Source organism: Oncorhynchus keta, chromosome 18 (assembly GCF_023373465.1).
Source record: "Oncorhynchus keta strain PuntledgeMale-10-30-2019 chromosome 18, Oket_V2, whole genome shotgun sequence".
In the NCBI taxonomy this organism is placed as follows: domain Eukaryota; kingdom Metazoa; phylum Chordata; class Actinopteri; order Salmoniformes; family Salmonidae; genus Oncorhynchus; species Oncorhynchus keta.
In genome coordinates this window covers 7165490-7184730 of record NC_068438.1, presented here as the reverse complement: position 1 = coordinate 7184730, position 19241 = coordinate 7165490, and the positions used below count along the sequence as shown (strand labels likewise).

The following is a 19241-nucleotide window of genomic DNA, read 5'->3' as shown; positions in this document are numbered from 1 at the left end:
GAGGCTTGTAGGAATCACCCCCTTCCATACCTGCATAGTAATTATGACCACTTCCAGAGGACAACCTCCAACCAATCAAAGCTTTTGCAGTATGAACTGACATATTTTCCATCCAATCATAGGCTTAGGATCAGGGAATGAAACCAGTATGTTGTATTGGTGAAATTATTGGATAGAGATTGAGAGTGAAAAGTGATAGTTGAGCATTTTTAGTATATTATTCAATTTAAATGAGTTTCTTCAAATTACAGGAGATGGAGGAGGTAGATTATAAATTGTTTTCTTGGTTTTATAACTTTATTTTTGTGTCCAGTTGTGTGCAATTTATTCCAATGTGCCTTGCTAACTTCAGTAGCTAACTAACTAGCTACCAGCGCGAGCGTGCAGTTTTTGCGGCCTGAATTCCAGAATGGCCAACACTACTGAAAATGTTGTTTACTTTTTGTTGAAGAACCCCTTTCATTCTCTGGTGTAAACGGAAAAGGTGCAAAATAAAACTGAAGGTCGACCTCTGCATGAGATCAGTTTCATTAAAAAGATGAAAAGGTGAGAGCGTTCAACACCAATTGGTATCAAAGTATAGCTGAGGGGAGCCAGCCTGCCATCAAGTCACCTGTATTGCTGGCCTTGCCTGTTTCAGTATGATATGTTAGATAAAGGAATAACGACAGACACCAATGTCAGGTTCAATAGCCTTGTTTGTGCATTGTACGAATGGCTACAACTGGAGTCCGGGGAACAGTCCGGCTAGTTGATTACCTATCAACTAGACTCTGTAACATTGCCTGCTTTTGGAAAGTCTGAGTCTTGGGTGAAAGGTGGGTACAGTGACCTGAAGAACATTGATCATTCAATTAAAAGGCATAACAAGCAGGGAGCATATACAGTGCCTTCGGAAAGTATTCAGACCCCTTGACTTTTTCCACATTTTGTTAGGTTACAGCCTTATTCTAAAATAGATTAAATTGTCCCCCCCCATGTCAATCTACACACAATAACCCATAATGACAATGCAAAAACAGTGCTCAGCATATGTGGGAACTCCTTCAAGACTGTTGGAGAAGCATTCCAGGTGAAGCTGGTTGAGAAAATGCTAAGAGTGTGCAAAGCAGTCATCAAGGCAAAGGGTGTTTACTTTGCAGAATCTCAAATATAAAATATATTTAGATTAGTTAAACACCTCATTGGTTGCTACATGATTCCATGTGTCAGTTTCGATATATTCACTATTATTCTCCAATGTAAAAAAAATATTACAAAATAAAGATCAACCCTGGAATGTGTTGGTGTGTCCTACTTTCGACTGGTACTGTACACAAATAAGGTATTTCTGTTTGCTAAAATTTCAACAAACCTGTTTTTGCTTTGTCATTATGGGCTATTGTGTGTAAATTGCTGAGGAATTTTACTTTATTTAATCCGTTTTAGAATGAGTCTGTAACGTAACAAAATATTGAAAAATACTGAATACTTTCCTCAGGCACTGTAAATCTCCATCAAATTCAAGCTTCTGGGAAAAACCCGCATCGGTCATGTAATGGACGAAGGGCTGCCTATTCAAACTGCGCAACACAACGAGAAGGTATGAAGAAACAGGTATGTTATCAAGCGGGTTATCGACACCACTAAGTGCACTTATGGGCATACAGGAGTTGGCTATTAAAGTACACGACGAGAGGGAAAGTTCTGCCTTCAAGGGCAACTACATGGAGCTTGCAGCGGTAATTGCACGTTAAGATGCTTTACTTGCTGCACATATGAAACTTTCGACTTTGGTTTATAGGATGTCGAAATCAATTCAGAATGGTTTGATAGCTTCCATCGCATCATCCATTAAACGTCGGATTAAAGAGAGGTTGACGGAGCGCATTTTTTTCGCGGGCTCACGTAGGCTTTCCACTTTCCTTCTGAATTTATTTAGCAAACGTGATAACACATCACACCGGACAGACACAAGCAAAAACTCATTACTAAAATGTTGCAGCAGCCTAGGCCACACCTAAACATCGGATATCTAACTTGCTGTATGGGATGAAAACGAGACAATTTTTCATTCTGATCAACTGTAGGCTACTAATAATAGCAGCTGCAAACAGCCTATGTGCAACAAATTGGTAACGTTATGTATTTATAGTCCAATTGTGTGTCAGGAGAATATGTGAATGTGATCAAATGTTGTGTATATTAAAACTTGGGCTGACTAGGCGTTTAAAATCCAACATGATTAACTGGAATGAATCAATCAACATAATAGTGAAGACAGTACATTTTTTATTAGGCCTACAGTTGCATAGGCCTGCGTGATGCAAACATGCATAAAAGCAAGCTCAGCCCTGTGAGTTCCATCGTCTATCAGTTGTTGTCTCTGTGTCTGGGTAGAGAAACCCCCCCTGTTAGTCTAGTCAAAATATAATTAATATGAACAAGTATAAAGTTGCTGCAGTTTGACAGGGTTTTCACACCTCTAGGCCAGCAGTTTTTTTTTCAGGGTTTTAAAAAAACCAACATTTGACCTGATTCGGAAAAACTGGTCCCATCATAGCCCCTATAAAACCTTTTTACAACTGATTAATCACTGTCATACCTCGTAGGGTCCAGAGTTTTCCTGGTTAGGTTAACAGATAAGGAAAAACTCCAGACCCTGGACGGTTTAAATTGCCCCACCACTCTGGGAGCTATGGTGCCACCAGCCTGCTTGCAGTTGTCAGTTATCGTCAGCTATGTGGATGATCAGGACTTTATTCGGGAACGTTTCTTGGGTCTACTTTGATGTGTCGAGTGGGAGAGATGCCCGCTCATCCACTGGCACATTGAATGTTTCCCCTCCTAGCACTGTGAGCACCCCAATCAATTTTCTCTCGCTAATGTATGTAGAGTCAATCACATACACAAACACATTATTACACTGTGTAGTGTGTTGTGTTATTGTTTTTTTGTCTTCCCGGGACCCGTAAGTAAGCATTTTACTGTTAGCCTTCACCGGATGTTTCCAAAGCATGTGACACATAAAATGTCATTTCATTTGATTATTTTAGCTACTGTCTCTCGCTTTTGTCTCCTGTCCACTTCCTTTTTCTAGTAATTCAACATCGGTACTATTTCTCTTTCGATCTATGTCTCTGTTGGTTTCTCTTCTGAAAATGGACACCACCACACAAATGCAGCTGAGTTGAGTTGAGACAATCGTGGTTTGGTGGTCCATAACGATGACCTCTAGTTGAGAGCAGTAGATAGCGCATGGTACATCGAATCTGGTGTCTATCTCCCCCTGGTGGTGATAAGTGGTTAATGTAACTTAATTGTCAAGCTGAGGTGTCACCTTCCCAATCTTTTGATATGCTTTTTAAGATGCACTGTCCTGGAAACATGTACAAATCCTGATACGTCTATGTCTGGTGAACAGATAGCATAAATTAACATATGATGGAAAAAGTACCCAATTGTCATACTTGAGTAAAAGTAAAGATCCCTTAATAGAAAATGACTCGAGCAAAAGTAAAAGTCACCCAGTAAAATTTCACTTGAGTAAAAGTCTATTTGGTTTCAAATATACTTGTATCAAAAGTAAATGTAATTGCTCAAATATACTTAAGTATCAAAAGTAAAATCATTTCAAATTCCTTATATTAAGCAAACCAGAGTGCACCATTTTCCAGTTTCTTTTTTAATTTACAGATTTACAAATGTACAAATCTACAGCCAGGGGCACACTCCAACATTCAGATATCATTTACAAACAAAGAATGTGTGTTTAGTGAGTCCACCAGATCAGAGTTAGTAGGGATGACCATGGTGTTCTGTTGATAAGTGCATGAATTGGACCATTTTCCTGTCCTGCTAAGCATTCAAAATGTAACGAGTACTTTTGTATGGAGTAAAAAGTACAATATTTTCTAAAGGAATGTAGTGAAGTAAAAGTACAAGTTGTCAAAAATATAGATAGTAAAGTAAATGACAGGTATCCCAAAAAAACAACTTAAGTCGTACTTTAAAGTGTTTTTACTTAAGTACTTTACACCACTGGGAGGAAGAAGCATTTGAGCTAATGAAAATAAGAAAATAAAATCATTTGACTTTAAAATGCGTGCATGTGTGCGTGCAGGTACGTGTCTGTGTCTGTGTGTGTGTGTGTGTGTGTGTGTGTGTGTGCGTGTGATTACGGGTGCTTGTCCGCATGCATGTGCTTTCTCTAGTAGAAGGAATGCAGTCTAGGCTCCTTTTTGTACACCGTGACATCACAAACTAAATATTTTCTACCTTTACCCAAGGATGCACACAAACACAGTTACACAAGGTGGGGGGCGACACACACCTCACATATTAAACACATTCTTCCCATAAGGAAGCTCTTGTTTTTATGACAAAGCACTTTCTATAAATACTGTGGGCTCTCAACGGCATATTGAGTAATCGAAAGTTGAGTATCGAAAGTTCGTCAACCATGTTGACACGGCGCCATTCTATTTGTGTTTCCCTAAGGACGGTTAATTTCACTAACATTTATTTGAGTTTGATAGTTATTTAAACTCAATATGTCAATATTAACTGCAATGTATTTGGAACGACTCTACATCGCACGAGTGATGTACCTGCAGACAGACTTTTTCAACCGGAGGTCCTGAGAAAAAGATCTGCCACATAAATAAAAATGTGCCTGTCCGAGAGGACGCCATTTTGGTCCCTGGCTCTGATTGCCCAGCTGGTGTCACCTGAGCCGGAATGGAGCAGGCCACAGGGTGTGAATCAATCTTTGTCTCTCCTTGGCTACCTTGAAACCGGTCTGGCGGGTGGGAAAAGTAGCACACTGGGACACACCAATTTCAGTGAAGAGGAGATGAGAGAGGGAGGGGTTGGATGGGGGGGGGGCAGTCCCAACTGTGTGGCCTGGGTGGAGGGTTTCAGGGACAGACAGCAAGAGGAAAGAGGGAGTGTCAAATGTGGCGTCAGCATGCTCTGATCACTGTTCTGGGACTGTTTGAGTGGCCCTGTGAAAAGCCTCTCCTACCAGGTCTCACCTCCACTCTCCTCACTGCTCCCCCAGCGTCCGATGGCAAAGCATGACCCTGTAAGTTCTTCCTTTATCCTCTCCTCCTGGTTCTCTGCTTCTCTATCTGTTTCCCCTGGGCTGACTTCTGCCACCAGCTTCCAAAGCAAGACACTTGTCTTTCTCACACACTGACCATGATGTACTCGTGCTCTCACTTTCCCTCTGTCGGGGTGGGTCATTTGACGAGAGGTACTTTTTGCCACGTCATGGACAGATTGCAGGATATGTGAACCAGTTTGTGTTGATATGTTTACCAGGAGACCGAGGCACAGGGTCAAGCTGGTGTGTAGCGTATGATCTCATTGCGGTGGCCTCCGTCTCCGGTCTCTTGCTTCGCATGGTGTGTTGAAATGATGTTGAATACTCCCATGCGGATAATATTGTGTTGAAAAGTCGGGGTTCTTCATCGAAATGGATAGTGGTTTTATGTCTCAAACCAGTCTTATTCACCCAGTTTGTGGTACCAAAATACGGGGACAGATTGTGAAATAAGGCTTTTGGTGGAAATGAGGCCAATGGGGCCACTCTACCCTGCTACTGTTGTGTTCCGTCTGTGACAGAGAGGATTTATCTGTCTCAATGTGGGCTACCTACACATCTACTATTGAGCTCAAAGGTACTCTTTGGAATTGAAGTTCAAAGTTACAGTATTTAACAACTTCATTGTTCATAAGTACGGTCTTCCCTTTGAAATGTGACTCAAACCTGGAACAATGTCTATTGACCTGTATGTCGATTCAGTTGGGAATTCAGGCAAGCCGGGCTCTTCCACCAACTGAATATCCACTTGGGGCAGCATTCTGGTTCGCTTGTGTTGGAGTCTGATGCTTATGGTCATGAAACTGGAGCTGTTTACCAAAGAAAAGGTTGAGGTTATAAACTGGTATTATTACTGACTGAGCCCTGGAGTCTTCTCTCTGTCACCGAGACAGACAACAGTAAGTCCCGTCTTTGTTTTTGTGTTGTGCTCTTCATCCTCAACCAGACAGACACTTCCATATGATCCACGTCTGCTGTAGACCTATAGGATCGAATGAACCTTGTGATCATTCACTACAGCCTAGGCCCTCTGGAATCAAAACTCCACCTAAGAATCTTGCAATGTCGTGTGAATCTCCACCAATCCATAGCACATCCGCTGTAGGTGTCGAGCAGAGCACACTGCTCATCTGTTGTGGTGTTCAACTTGAAATGGGGAAATAGCCTTATTCATGTGACCATGTAAGAACTGAGGGTATGGAAATCTACTGGGTGAGAAAGGGGAGTGCAGGAAGAACATGTTGTTGTTGCGTCTCAGGTGTCCTAAGGGGAGGAGAAGGGCCACAGTCGGGTTGCAGTCAACAGATAAAGGCAGGACAGCCGTGATTTGGGGAGGAGTGAGGAATTTGGGCCCAGGTCAGATGAAGTGAGAGAACAGGAATCACTTAAAGTCCTGTCTAGCAACAGAGATGTATTGGCTGTCCAGATGTGCGAGGAGGAGACTCAGTATGGGACGAAGGTATAAACATGTCTTTGTCTTCGCAGATGTTCGACCCGGTGGGTGAATACACTTGGTTTGAGCTTTATCTAGTTGTCCGGTTAGTTTTTATTCTGTTTATTTAGAACCTAACGGCGTGAATCAGTGTGGGGGGGTAATTTGTGTGTCTGCCTGCATGTTGTACAGGAAGCAGATTCTTTCCATGTCGGTCATTGCAACATAAACATTGCCATGTGCAGATCAGCCAAAGTCCCAACATCAGAACCAGTTTGGGAAGTTAAAAGCAATGTCATCCCTACAAGGAAACATGACTGGAATTCACCCCCCCCCACCCTGAATAAACACAGTGTAAAGTGAAAAGGTGTCCGTTTAGCGGCAAGGAAAAGAGAGACAGAACTCAAAGGCAATATTGAACCCTGGCTGTCTGTCCAGCCCCAGGGGGGCACACTATCAGACTGACTGACCTGCACCAGTGTTTGAAGTGGGTCACAAATCACCTGTGTGTGATACAACCTGGCAGCAGCCAGCCAGGGATAGGGTCAGGGACAGGGGGTCGACCACAACTTCCTTTTGGAATTTGCTGTTCTGTTGTCTCCATGGCACCTACCTTTCTTCTCCGTGGCAACAATAGAGACTCCTGGGAGGGGGGGGGGACAATGTGAGCTTGTCCTTGGCAACGTTGATTAGCTCTATTGTCTGAAATGCCTGTTAGCGCTATGGGGAGCAGATGAATATAAAGCAGAAATGAGAGCATGATAAAGAGTGGAGGAAATGAATAAGGGGCCAATTGGGAAGCTCAGCACATTGTTGCCTAGAGACATGGCACCTTCCATTGTGCTCGAGTTGGTTATTCAGGTGTTGGGATCTCAAACTTACTCCATGAGGATGATATGATTATGGCCGACAATGAGTGATATCTAACCTGTAGATACTAGAATGTGGTTGTTTTTCACCCGCCATCAACCATCTGTCAGCCCTGTTTGCAATCAGCATGTGTCCTCTAGGCAGCACCCCATATCCTGTTTATGGATGAATCGGGGTTCCTGCATGGAAGTTGTTTTACTGGGGATTATTAAAGGCTCAATGCAGCCGTAAAAAAAAAAAAATATTCTCAATATCAAATCATTTCTGGCAAACAAATCAGTGCCTTTCTGTAATAGTTTTCCATTAAATTAGTAAAAAAGAAACAAAAATAGCTTTTTTAGCAAAAAAAACTTTCTCAACAAATCATTTTTGCTAAGATTGTCTAGGAGTAAACTGAGTAGAGAGGAGAGAACTGAAAACTAGCTGTTATTGGCAGAACGGTTTTGAACTCTGTTATTGGTCTGTTAAATGTCCAATCTACATTTTTATTTATTTACATTTCTGGCTAATAATTAAGTACCTTACTGTGATTGTTCTCAATTAAAATGATTAAAGACTAAACAGATAGCTTTTTAGCAAAGAGCAATTTCTCAAGCAATAATTTTCCTAAGCTGTTATTGGTAGAGTTTTGTTAACCCTCTTTCTTATTGGTCTATTAACTAATTTACCACCTAGTGATGTCACCAGGCAGCCCAAAACTCCACCCCAACATAACAATGGCATTTCAGACTCTCTTTTCCAACAGCTCTTACAATTAAAAGGGCATTATCATATGTTGTACAATTTCAAAGTATTATTATATAAAACACAGGAAAATCACGGTTTTGACTGTGCTGGGCCATAAACCAATGCCGCCTAGCGACATCATTTTGAAGGTCCTGTGTAGATTGTATTATCAACCAGCAACTATCAGGAAATAAAACTGATCACATTGTATTTATTTTTTTACACTTTCAGTGTTAAATATACACAATATGATACAAAACACTGGGACTTTAAGTTCCCACATGGGCTTTTGATCCGAAGACTTTTTTTTTGAATGACCGACTGCTTAACCTTTTGCCTTTTCCTCTGCGTTCTCCCCTGCAGAACGAGCTCCCTCCTCCATACTACTCTGTTGAGGTGCACACCCTCCCGTCCCTCCAGTCCTATGAAGAGGCAGTCTATGGCGCAGGTCCAAGGCCCACTCCTCCCAACCAGCTATACTACATCCCCCAGCACCCCCCACCGGTGGCTGTGCAACACATCTGCCAGCCCAGTATATGTGAGTCGTACTCTCTATCTAGTGCCTGACTATCCCAGTTCTGTCCCTGACTATCCCAGTTCTGTCCCAGTCTAGTTCCCTCCATTCCTTATTTGCTTTCAGGGGACGACAAACCACCAGTGAAAGTAGTGTAAAATGATACAAGTTTCAACAGAAGTGGTAGCAATACAAAAACCATCCTTGAGAAAGAAATAGGATTTTAACTCCCGAGTTATGTGTTCTGCATTATGTGGTGTCTATACACTGAGTGCACAGAACATTAGCAGCACCTGCTCTGTCCGTGACGTAGACTGACCAGGTGAAAGCTGTGACATCTGATTGATTTCACTCGTTAAATCCACTTCAAATCAGTGTAGATGAAGGGGAGGAGACCGGTTAAAGAATGATTTTTAAGCATTGAGACAATTGAGACATAGATTGTGTATGTGTGCCATTCGGAGGGTGAATGGGCAAAGACAGTAGGTGCCAGGCACACTGGGTTAAGTGTGTAAAGAAACGGCAATCCTGCTGGATTTTTTTCCCCCACATTCAACAGTTTCCCGTGCGTTTCAAGAACGGTCCACCACCCAAAGGACATCCAGCCAACCTCACATAACTATGGGAAGCATCGGAGTCAACATTGGCCAGTATCTCTGTGTAACGCTTTCGACACCATGTAGAGTCCATGACCCAATGTTGAAGGCAAACGGGATTGCGACTCAATATTAGGAAGGTGTTCTTTATTTTTTTGCACACTCAGTGTACACTTTTGTATATGGTCTCCTGGGGAAGATACATCTGTTTTGACGTGCATGTTGTGTGTTGTTCCAGCTCTTCCTGACAACAAGAGGAAACACAAATGCTGCCAGCAGAGTGCCAAGTGCTTTGGTGGCTCAGGAGGCATCGTTCTGCTGCTCCTCCTGGCCATTGCCATCTGGCTCGGAGGTAAGGCCAGGGCTGTCGTCATATTTACTCCCGTCGTTGTTACTCGTGTATATGTGTGCCTGTTTACTCATTCATTTGGAAGCTACTCTCTGATTCAGGAGGGGTTAAATGCGGGAGACACATTTCGGTTGAATGCAATTCAGTTGTGCAACTGACTAGGTATCCCCTTTCCCTTTCCTTTCTGTATCTTCCTCTGCTACCACTTCCTCCCTCTCTAATATAATAATCATATAATATATGCCATTTAGCAGACGCTTTTATCCAAAGCGACTTACAGTCATGTGTGCATACATTCTACGTATGGGTGGTCCCGGGAATCGAACCCATTACCCTGGCGTTACAAGCGCCATGCTCTACCAACTGTGCCACAGAAGGACTGTTCTCTTCACCCCAACATTCCCCACCCTCACCTGTTCTCCGTGCTCCCATCTCTCGCCCTCTCTCCCTCCCTCCCTGTGTGTAGTGCATTACGGTACCAGGTTGGCAACTACGGCTGCCACCCTCGACCACCATGACAGTGAGGATGAGGGGCACCCTGAGAAGCAGTTGAGCGTGCCCGCTCACGACACCTGCTCCAACTCCACCGTCCAATGTGACGCTCTGCGGGACTGCCAACTGGGCACGGACGAGTCCAGCTGTGGTAAGCACACTCTCACACGCACAACACAACAGACAGACATACACGCGGGCTTGCAGGTAGGTGTACAGAGATGAAAGCCAGGTGGACAGGTAGACAGACGTACACTCGCGGTATGACAAGCAGAGAAACATAGCCCTTTTCGTATCTTGTTATTCTATCCCCTCCTCTCCCTCTCTTTCCAGTGAGGTTTGGGGCGGACGGTGCTCTACAGGTCAGAACGTCTCAGGATGGTCGTTTTCTCCCAGTGTGTTACCAGGGATGGAACCAGAGCTACGCCAACAGAACCTGTGCCCAACTGGGCTTCAGAAAGTAAGATCACCTTATTTCACAGCAGCCATTTCATAAGCTACCTTTAGAGAGCAATCACTTTCTCTCACAATAGCCATTTCATAAGCTACCTTTAGAGAGCAATCACTTTCTCTCACAACAGCCATTTCATAAGCTACCTTTAGAGAGCAATCACTTTCTCTCACAACAGCCATTTCATAAGCTACCTTTAGAGAGCAATCACTTCCTCTCACAACAGCCATTTCATAAGCTACCTTTAGAGAGCAATCACTTTCTCTCACAACAGCCATTTCATAAGCTACCTTTAGAGAGCAATCACTTTCTCTCACAACAGCCATTTCATAAGCTACCTTTAGAGAGCAATCACTTTCTCTCACAACAGCCATTTCATAAGCTACCTTTAGAGAGCAATCACTTTCTCTCACAACAGCCATTTCATAAGCTACCTTTAGAGAGCAATCACTTTCTCTCACAACAGCCATTTCATAAGCTACCTTTAGAGAGCAATCACTTTCTCTCACAACAGCCATTTCATAAGCTACCTTTAGAGAGCAATCACTTTCTCTCACAACAGCCATTTCATAAGCTACCTTTAGAGAGCAATCACTTTCTCTCACAACGGCCATTTCATAAGCTACCTTTAGAGAGCAATCACTTTCTCTCACAACAGCCATTTCATAAGCTACCTTTAGAGAGCAATCACTTTCTCTCACAACAGCCATTTCATAAGCTACCTTTAGAGAGCAATCACTTCCTCTCACAATAGCCTTTTTTGTATACGCTACCTCTCGAAGCAACTACTTTCTCTCACAGACATTTTCTCTGTGACGTCTAATTTCACTGCTGCCATTTTCAGTATTTACTCTCAGATTGAATCTCTGCGCTCCTCTCTCTCTCTCTGGGGTTGGTGTGCCTGTGGCAAATTGACTTTCTGGGAATGCTTCATGGGAGGGGAATTGATTCTCGTATTGCTTTGGCAGACAGAATCCAAATGTGTGTGTGTGTGTGTCGACCGTGCAGGTCCTTTGCAACCAAGGCAGTGAAGTCCCAGCAGTCAATTGGTCTAACACTGAACAACAGATCATCTTTACCCATCCAGGGCCAGGTCAATGTCAGGTGAGAGAACCCCTCTACAAACCTTAGCACATATGTATTGACTCATTTTAGTCCCAGTAATGTTGAGGGAGTGATGGCGGCAGGGTAGCCTAGTGGTTAGAGCGTTGGACTAGTAACCAGAAGTTACTAGTCTACAAGTTCAAATCCCCGAGCTGACAAGGTGCAAATCTGTCATTCTGCCCCTGAACAGGCAGTTAACCCACTAGGCCGTCATTGAAAATAAGAATTTGTTCTTAACTGACTTACCTAGTTAAATAAAGGTAAAAAAAATGGTGTTAAGTCATACACTGTCATGACTGGTCGGGATGTAATGTTACATTGTTATTGCTGCATTATAAGCAGCAATAAGGCTGTTTCAAATCAACTGTAACCATGCTGCACAAATTCCAGTGTGGTTTAATGTTAGGTCCTAAGTTCCTGACATGGTTGTGCTTGTGTTGCTGTGTAGCTCGTCCTGCCCAGACCAGAATACTGTCTCTCTGAAGTGTATTGGTAAGGAACTCATGAACTCATCTGTTCATATTTCACCAGGCAGGTCTATATCAACCTTCTATTTGAAATCTGACTTCTAGTTATAATTAGATACAAACATTTGATCACTTATTCCCCTTTTCCAAGATTGTGGACGTCAACAGTTGTCCTCCCGGATCATAGGGGGCAGTGTTGCCAAGCTGGGCCAATGGCCCTGGCAACTCTCTCTCCACTTTGGTGGATCACACATCTGTGGAGGGATCCTGGTGTCCCTTGACTTTGTGGTGACAGCTGCCCACTGCTTTCCCAGGTCAGTGACTAGAGGACAACAATGCTAATTTCCAAACGGATCCCTTGGTTCTAATTCTAGACACGCTATGTAGATCCTTGGTAATAGCTCCACCTTACCCACTCTGCTGCGGAGTGAAATCCCCCTTGTTTTGAACTCGCTGAGAATGCCAATTGACTAACAGCAAGCTAGCTGCTCCGACCATAAACGGAAAGTACAGCTATATTGCTCGTAAACCGTGTTAAAGGCCCAAAATGCTGTTGTCTAAGCAATTTCCTTAGTCAGAGTTTAGCACGTCCAAAAATACCCGGAGTACTCAGATGATGCTAGGGATTCTGACTTTTAATGGCTAGTTAGAGGACAATCCAAATGGAAGTGAATGAATATATATTTTATTGTATTTTTTCCCGTGCCCATTGAAGGTCGTTCCACCCGGTTCTTGATGCCAGTAGGTGGCGTGTGTACGGAGGAGTGGTGTCACAAGACCAGCTTCCTCCTCCCTACCTCGTCAAGAAGATCATCGTGAATGAGAACTACAACAATGTAACCAACGACCAGGACATCGCCATACTGAAGCTGGCCTCACCAGTGGACTTCACTAGTGAGTCCGGCTCGATTCCTTCTATATCAGAGAAATGCTAGGGAAACGCTAGGGAAACGCTAGCATCAATGTTGGTACAGCACTGTAAAAAATGTTTGCCCTTTTCAGCTCTAAATGTCTGGGATGCATGGTGTGTGTGTGCGTACGTGTGTGTCATTTTTGTAACTGTGTGTTACCTATGTGTCTGAAGTCAGAATGCCCACTCTGTTTATCGAACTTCACTTTGTGTTTTTTTGTATTCAGATGCAGTTCAGCCTGCCTGTTTGCCAGCCTTTGACCAGACATTCCCCCATGGAACCAAATGCTGGACCTCTGGATTCGGAACAACAGATGAGTGGGCAGGTAGGAAGACAGACAAGGGAGTGAGAAATGGACTATACTAAATCAAATCATGCTTATCCAAGAGTGAAACAACAGGAACAGACTGGGACCAGAATTTGAACCGGGTATTTCTCACACACCGGCCCATTTCTATCCTCGAGGCCCCCACACCAGCCCTTTTTTTTAAAATCATTTTGCACAAGAAACAACAATTTAGACAGGCCCTCAGGCTGGTTCATTTTTAACCCAATCTGGCATTTCCCAGAATTGCCATATGGCCTGTCTGTCTCTGTGATATAAAGAGAGTGATGTGGAGAAAGGAGGCTACACCTGCGTCATTCATCCAATCTCAATGTCTTTTCATTGCAGAAAACACATGCTATATTCAGTAGAGCTACAGTTCGCATAGTGCAACTAGCCATAGTGTCGCGAGCTGAAGTGTGTTTGGAGAATGACCGGGTACTGTTATGTGTCCCTTCACAGCAAAACCCTCCAAAGACCTGATGGAGGTGGCTGTTGACATCATCGACGTACGTGTGTGTAACAGCTCCAAGGTATACTCCGGCAGTGTGTCCAACAACATGCTGTGTGCCGGAGATCTCAACGGGGGCAGGGACTCCTGTCAGGTACATGTCCACATATTGTAGTTGAATTCTTCTATTTACAGGGCTTGGGACTCATTTTATAAACATTGCGTACGTACAAAATATACCCCAAAAACATGGGTGCTGCAGTTTTTAACCGCAAAAGTTGGCATTTATACGAACTGAACTCGGCGTGAGAATATGCTTACCTCCACGCAAATGTCAGACCATGCCTGAACACATTTGCTAGTGCTTGAAGTATTGTATTGCAAGCAAGTATTTTGTGCAAATAGGGGATAGGATGACGTGCTTAATATCTAAAAAAAAAAATTAAAAGGAAAACAAGATGCAGCCATTTGCCACTAGTGAGAAGAGCGAAAATGTTTTTTTTTTTTTTGGAATCTAAAATAATTAGACATCTATTTCCTATTTGATTATTATAACCATTGCAGAATAAATCCCTCGCCCTTTTTTGGGCCGTGATGCATTCACGAAGTAGCCATGTTTAAAAACAATACCATGCACATCTCATTTAATTGAACCTAGTAGCCTAGTAAATAGATAGGCTGTGTATTTCAAGTTCTGCTGTAGCCTATGCGATCCCATAGGCAGCACGTACAGTTGAATTTAACAGGTGAACATTACAGTTGATATTTTACATTGCATCATATATGCAACTACTGTGAGTAGCCAGCTGTAATTTAAAATGTTTTGAGTCGCCTAGACAATGTTTCAGAATTCGCAGTCCGGCATATTTAGGTTGGGGGGGAGGGGAGTCAATATAAAACATTGTTGAACTAAAATGTTCTGACGGCAGGTCCACAACAATTAGCCATTGTTTTTTCTTTCAGAAACGGTCCCAGTCCTTTGCCAGATACAGCGCGAGTTATTTGCAAAAGATGAAAAGTTTCTGCCAATACCTCCAAAAACATCGCAATTGCTCTTTCTTTTAGAAACTGTCGTGGCCCAATTCCAATAGTTCCAAGTTGTACGGAAAATAGAAGGCTTTAGTGGTACCATAAAAGTTGAATGGAAGGTGTTTTCCAGGCTGAGTTATAAATGCTTGTTCACACGCTCAGTTTTAAAAGTCTGATCTATAACGGGAAACGTGTTCTACGGCGTACACAGAGTTTGTAAATCTCAATATTTCTAGTGTGAAATTTATGCAACGGTTAGAAATGAGGCCCCTGGGGTGCTCTAGAGGTTTAAGCTGCTGCCTCAGGAGCACATGTACAGTGTGCCGCTGTCAGCATGGGTTCCATTTTGGCCGATGACTCTTTCAGCACTATTTCTCCGAACTCTTATCTCTCCCTATTCCATTAACATACAAAACAAATATGCTTCTTTTTGTTTTCTTTACAGAGCCACAGATGCAGAGTTTGTCAAACTAACCTCCGTAAGGACACCAGATGTTCCATGACAGCAACATTCTAAATTCTTCCCAGAGTCTAACTAACTGTCTTAGAACGTTTGGTGCCAACATTACTCGTTAAAATTTGGAATTTCGTTAATCCACAGCTGTCTTCTCCTGCTACTCACCAACTCTTGTCCTCATCTTAGACGCCTTTGGGCTGAGGAAATCATCTCTCCCTCTACTCAAATTCCCTTCTACCTCCTCTGCTATCCACGACATGAAAACATACAGGATATCGTAGCAGGTGCTTTCCACACCTTGGCCCCTCACTTCAACTGTTCATTCATCCATTCTCTCCTCTTCTCTCACAGGGAGACAGTGGTGGTCCTCTGGTGTGCCAAGCCAGTGACAACCTTTGGCAGCTGGTGGGCGTGACCAGCTGGGGCACCGGCTGTGGGCAGAGTAACAGGCCGGGAGTCTACACCAAGGTGTCCAGCCTACTGCCCTGGATCTACAGCAAGATGCAGGTGAGATGAAGAGAAACTACCTGGATTGCCTGTGTTCCATCAAACCACACCATGCAATACACAGCTCACCTTCCATTGACTTGCACTACTTTACCAAAAGTTTGTGGACACCTGCTTGTCGAACATCTCATTCCAAAGTCATGGGCATTAATATGGAGTTTGTCCCTCCTCTGCTGCTATAAGAGCCTCGACTCTTCTGTGAAGGCTTTCTAATAGATGTTAGAACATTGCTTCGGGGACTTGCTTCCATTCAGTCACAAGCGTTAGTGAGGTCAGGCACTAATGTTGGGCGATTAGGCCTGGCTCGTAGTCGGCATTCCAATTCATCCCAAAGGTGTTTGATGGGCTAGAGGTCAGGGCTCTGTGGAGGCCAGTCAAGTTCTTCCACACCAATCTCAACAAACCATTTCTGCATGGACCTCATGTTGTTCACGCTAGCATTGTTATGCTGAAACAGGAAAGGGCCTTCCCCAAACTGTTGCCACAAAGTTGGAAGCACAGAATAGCCCGGGAACAGTGGGTTACCTTCCTTGCTCAGGGACAAAATTACAGATTTTTACCTTGTCAGCTCAGGGATTCGATCCAGCGACCTTTTGTTTACTGGTCCAACACTTATACCCACCAGGCTACCTGCTGCCCCAACTAAGGGACCTAGCTCGAACTATGAAAAACAGCCCCAGACCATCTTGGTGAAGCATAATTCATCACTCCATAGAATGCGTTCCCACTGCTCCGGAGTCCAATGGCGGCGAGCAGCCGACGCTTGGGATTGCGCATGGTGATCTTAGTCTTGTGTGCGCCTGCTCAGCCATGGAAACCCATTTCATGATGCTCCTGACGAATAGTTATTGTGCTGACGTTGCTTCCAGAGGCAGTTTGGAACTATAGTGAGTGTTGCAACCGAGGACAGGCGATTTTACGCTCCAAAACGCTTCAGAACTCACCGGTCCCGTTCTGTGAGCTTGTGTGGCCTACCACTTCGCGGCTGAGTCTTTGTTGCTCCGAGAGGTTTCCACTTCACAGTAACAGCACTTACAGTTGACCGGGGCATCTATAGCAGTTTAGAAATTTGACGAACTGACTTGTTGGAAGGGTGGCATCCTATGACGGTACCGGTACAACGTTGAACGTCACTGAGCTCTTCAGTAAGGCCATTCTACTGCCAATGTTTGTCTATGGCTGTGTGCTCGATTTATATACACCCGTCAGAAACAGGTGTGGCTGAAATAGCCGAATCCACTCATTTGAAGGGGTGTCCACATACTGTACTTTTGTATGTATAGCGTATGTTAACTCTCATTGTTCCCTCTGCAGCTGGAAAGTCCGTGATGCCACTTCCTTTCCAGTGACCTCGCCGCATTCTGTCCCTAAAGACCGCTGGCGGCCTTCTTTGTCCTTCCTCTCTGAACACCACACCATGAAGTCTTCTCAGAATGATACTAGATTGACAGATCAAGATGGATAGATCGATGGGTCCACAGATGAAAAGATGGCCGCTAGCTAAGGGAGTAACAGGAAAGGCATACTGCACTTTACTGTACCTTCTAAAATCACAAAATGCATTGTGTTTACTGTAGTTATGCCCAATGGCTGCAACACTATGTAAAATATGTGAATGTAGGCCAATCCATTCTGGGCTCTGATTCCAGTGTTGTGTTTGAATGATTTGAAATCCCATCTGTTTTTCTAATCTTACGGTAAGGATATTTACCTGAGATGGCTGGCCTTTCTCTTTTCTAAGTCTATGCAAACCTCATATCCACTCACGCTTCCCATCTCTCCTATGTTTAATTTAAAAAAAATAATAATAATCTAATATTTTGGGGGAGACTGCATGCTTATTTCTGTTTCATCTATAAGGAATGTAGAGTGCTTTGTGATTCATCTCCAGAAATGATTTAGTGTTAGTTATGTGAAACTCATAGGAAAGAAAGGAGTATAACTACTGCAAGGGACTGTACATTGTTTATAATGGAGGGATACCTGAAGAAAACCAGACCTCTCGGGAAAGCAAAATGGATGGCCCTCCCGTTAGTAAAAATATGTTTACCCGACCCTCCCTGAACGCATGAAAAAAGACAAGTGACCCTCCCCTATACCCAAAATAATAATGAATGACTGGAGACAAGAGGAGACTTTATTTAATACCACAACAGAGCATGGCAACGAATGAGCGCATGCTGCAGCCTGGAGACGTTTTCATTTCTATACAGGCTATTGTTTAAAAAAAAAGAGAATAGTCTAAGTTTGAAACAGTGCCAAAGTTGTCTATCAACTGTAAAAACAACAAAACCAGATACAACTGAAGTATCTGATCAGCAATGAATTCAAGAGAAGTACATTTGTTGTTTAACACAGCAGCCGCATATCATCAGGTATGGCCTATAAACACTTGTAACGCGCTATTGTTGTTACAGAATAGATTTGTGTTGACTCTGGCATAGGAATATAAACTCAGCAAAACAAATATACGTCCTCTCACTGTTAACTGCGTTGATTTTCAGCAAATTTAACACGTGTAAATATTTGTATGAACATAACAAGATTCAACAGACATAAACTGAACAGGTACCACAGACATGTGACTAACAGAAATTGAATAATGTGTCCCTGAACAAAGGGGGGTCAAAATCAAAAGTAACGGTCAGTCAGTATCTGGGTTGGCCACCAGCTACATTAAGTACTGCAGTGCATCTCCTCCTCATGGAAAGCCAAATTACCCTCTCAAACCCCCTCAATTCGATCCCTGGTTTTAACTTAACACACCACGATCTTCACTGACACTGGGATATTTATTAAGGAGTGCATGGTGACTGAAGGATTTGACTGACAAAATCCAAATATATTCATAGTAGACTATAATGTTGTCTGTCAAACAGGTAGGCCTACCTCTTGTTCTTTGAATAGGAAGAAATAGGCGCCAACACAAAGCTACATTGTTGTTAGTAGCCTTAAAGTCCAATTCAAATGAAGACTGTTGAAATGAATTAGGACTTTGCGAAGCCTTTGACTCAACTCCTGAAGTGCCACCATACACAGCACAGTCATTGGTGAGGCAGAACAAAAGGGTTCAGATCCAGCAAGGTCACTGGTGATAGAAGTCAGTATTCGACATTCATCCATGTCTGAGGATGTTGGGAGATGACATGGAAACCGGACACTAGGGGCAACAGTAAGCGGTGTTAACTTCAAGTAGGTAAGTATCTGCCTCTAGTGTCAAAGGTTGCATGTTCTAATCCAGCGATTAAAAGCTGTTTTTGAGATTTTTGTTTTAAGCCTATTCCAAACCTCAACCCTTACTTTAACCATTCAGGGGTTAATGCCCAAATTTAAGATTTTGGAATAAATGCCTATATTTGACCAATAACCTTGAAAATGTGGAGTTAGTGCCTAAACGTAACCTTAATCACTTTGAAATGTAACGTTTGGAACAACTTCACAATGTGACGTTTGAGAAGCATGGATTACCGTCTA

The 19241-nt window shown here is 43.2% G+C and overlaps 1 protein-coding gene across 2 annotated transcripts; it reads left to right on the top strand.

The window, feature by feature from the left end:
- The first annotated feature begins 1496 nt into the window (after positions 1 to 1496).
- On the top strand, positions 1497 to 17595 carry LOC118397153 (transmembrane protease serine 13-like). 2 transcript variants are annotated; one of them, XM_035791643.2, is made up of 13 exons: positions 1497 to 1596; positions 8478 to 8652; positions 9463 to 9576; positions 10040 to 10216; positions 10399 to 10525; positions 11525 to 11620; positions 12069 to 12112; positions 12239 to 12401; positions 12803 to 12981; positions 13225 to 13323; positions 13786 to 13928; positions 15612 to 15767; positions 17082 to 17595. In XM_035791643.2, exons 1-13 carry the CDS (start codon positions 1585 to 1587, stop codon positions 17094 to 17096), a joined length of 1500 nt encoding a protein of 499 aa, XP_035647536.1. In that variant the 5' UTR covers positions 1497 to 1584; the 3' UTR covers positions 17097 to 17595. The 2 variants fall into 2 exon arrangements, with proteins under 2 accessions (XP_035647536.1, XP_035647535.1); XM_035791642.2 differs by lacking the exon at positions 1497 to 1596 and adding an exon at positions 4305 to 5065.
- The last annotated feature ends 1646 nt before the right edge of the window (positions 17596 to 19241 follow it).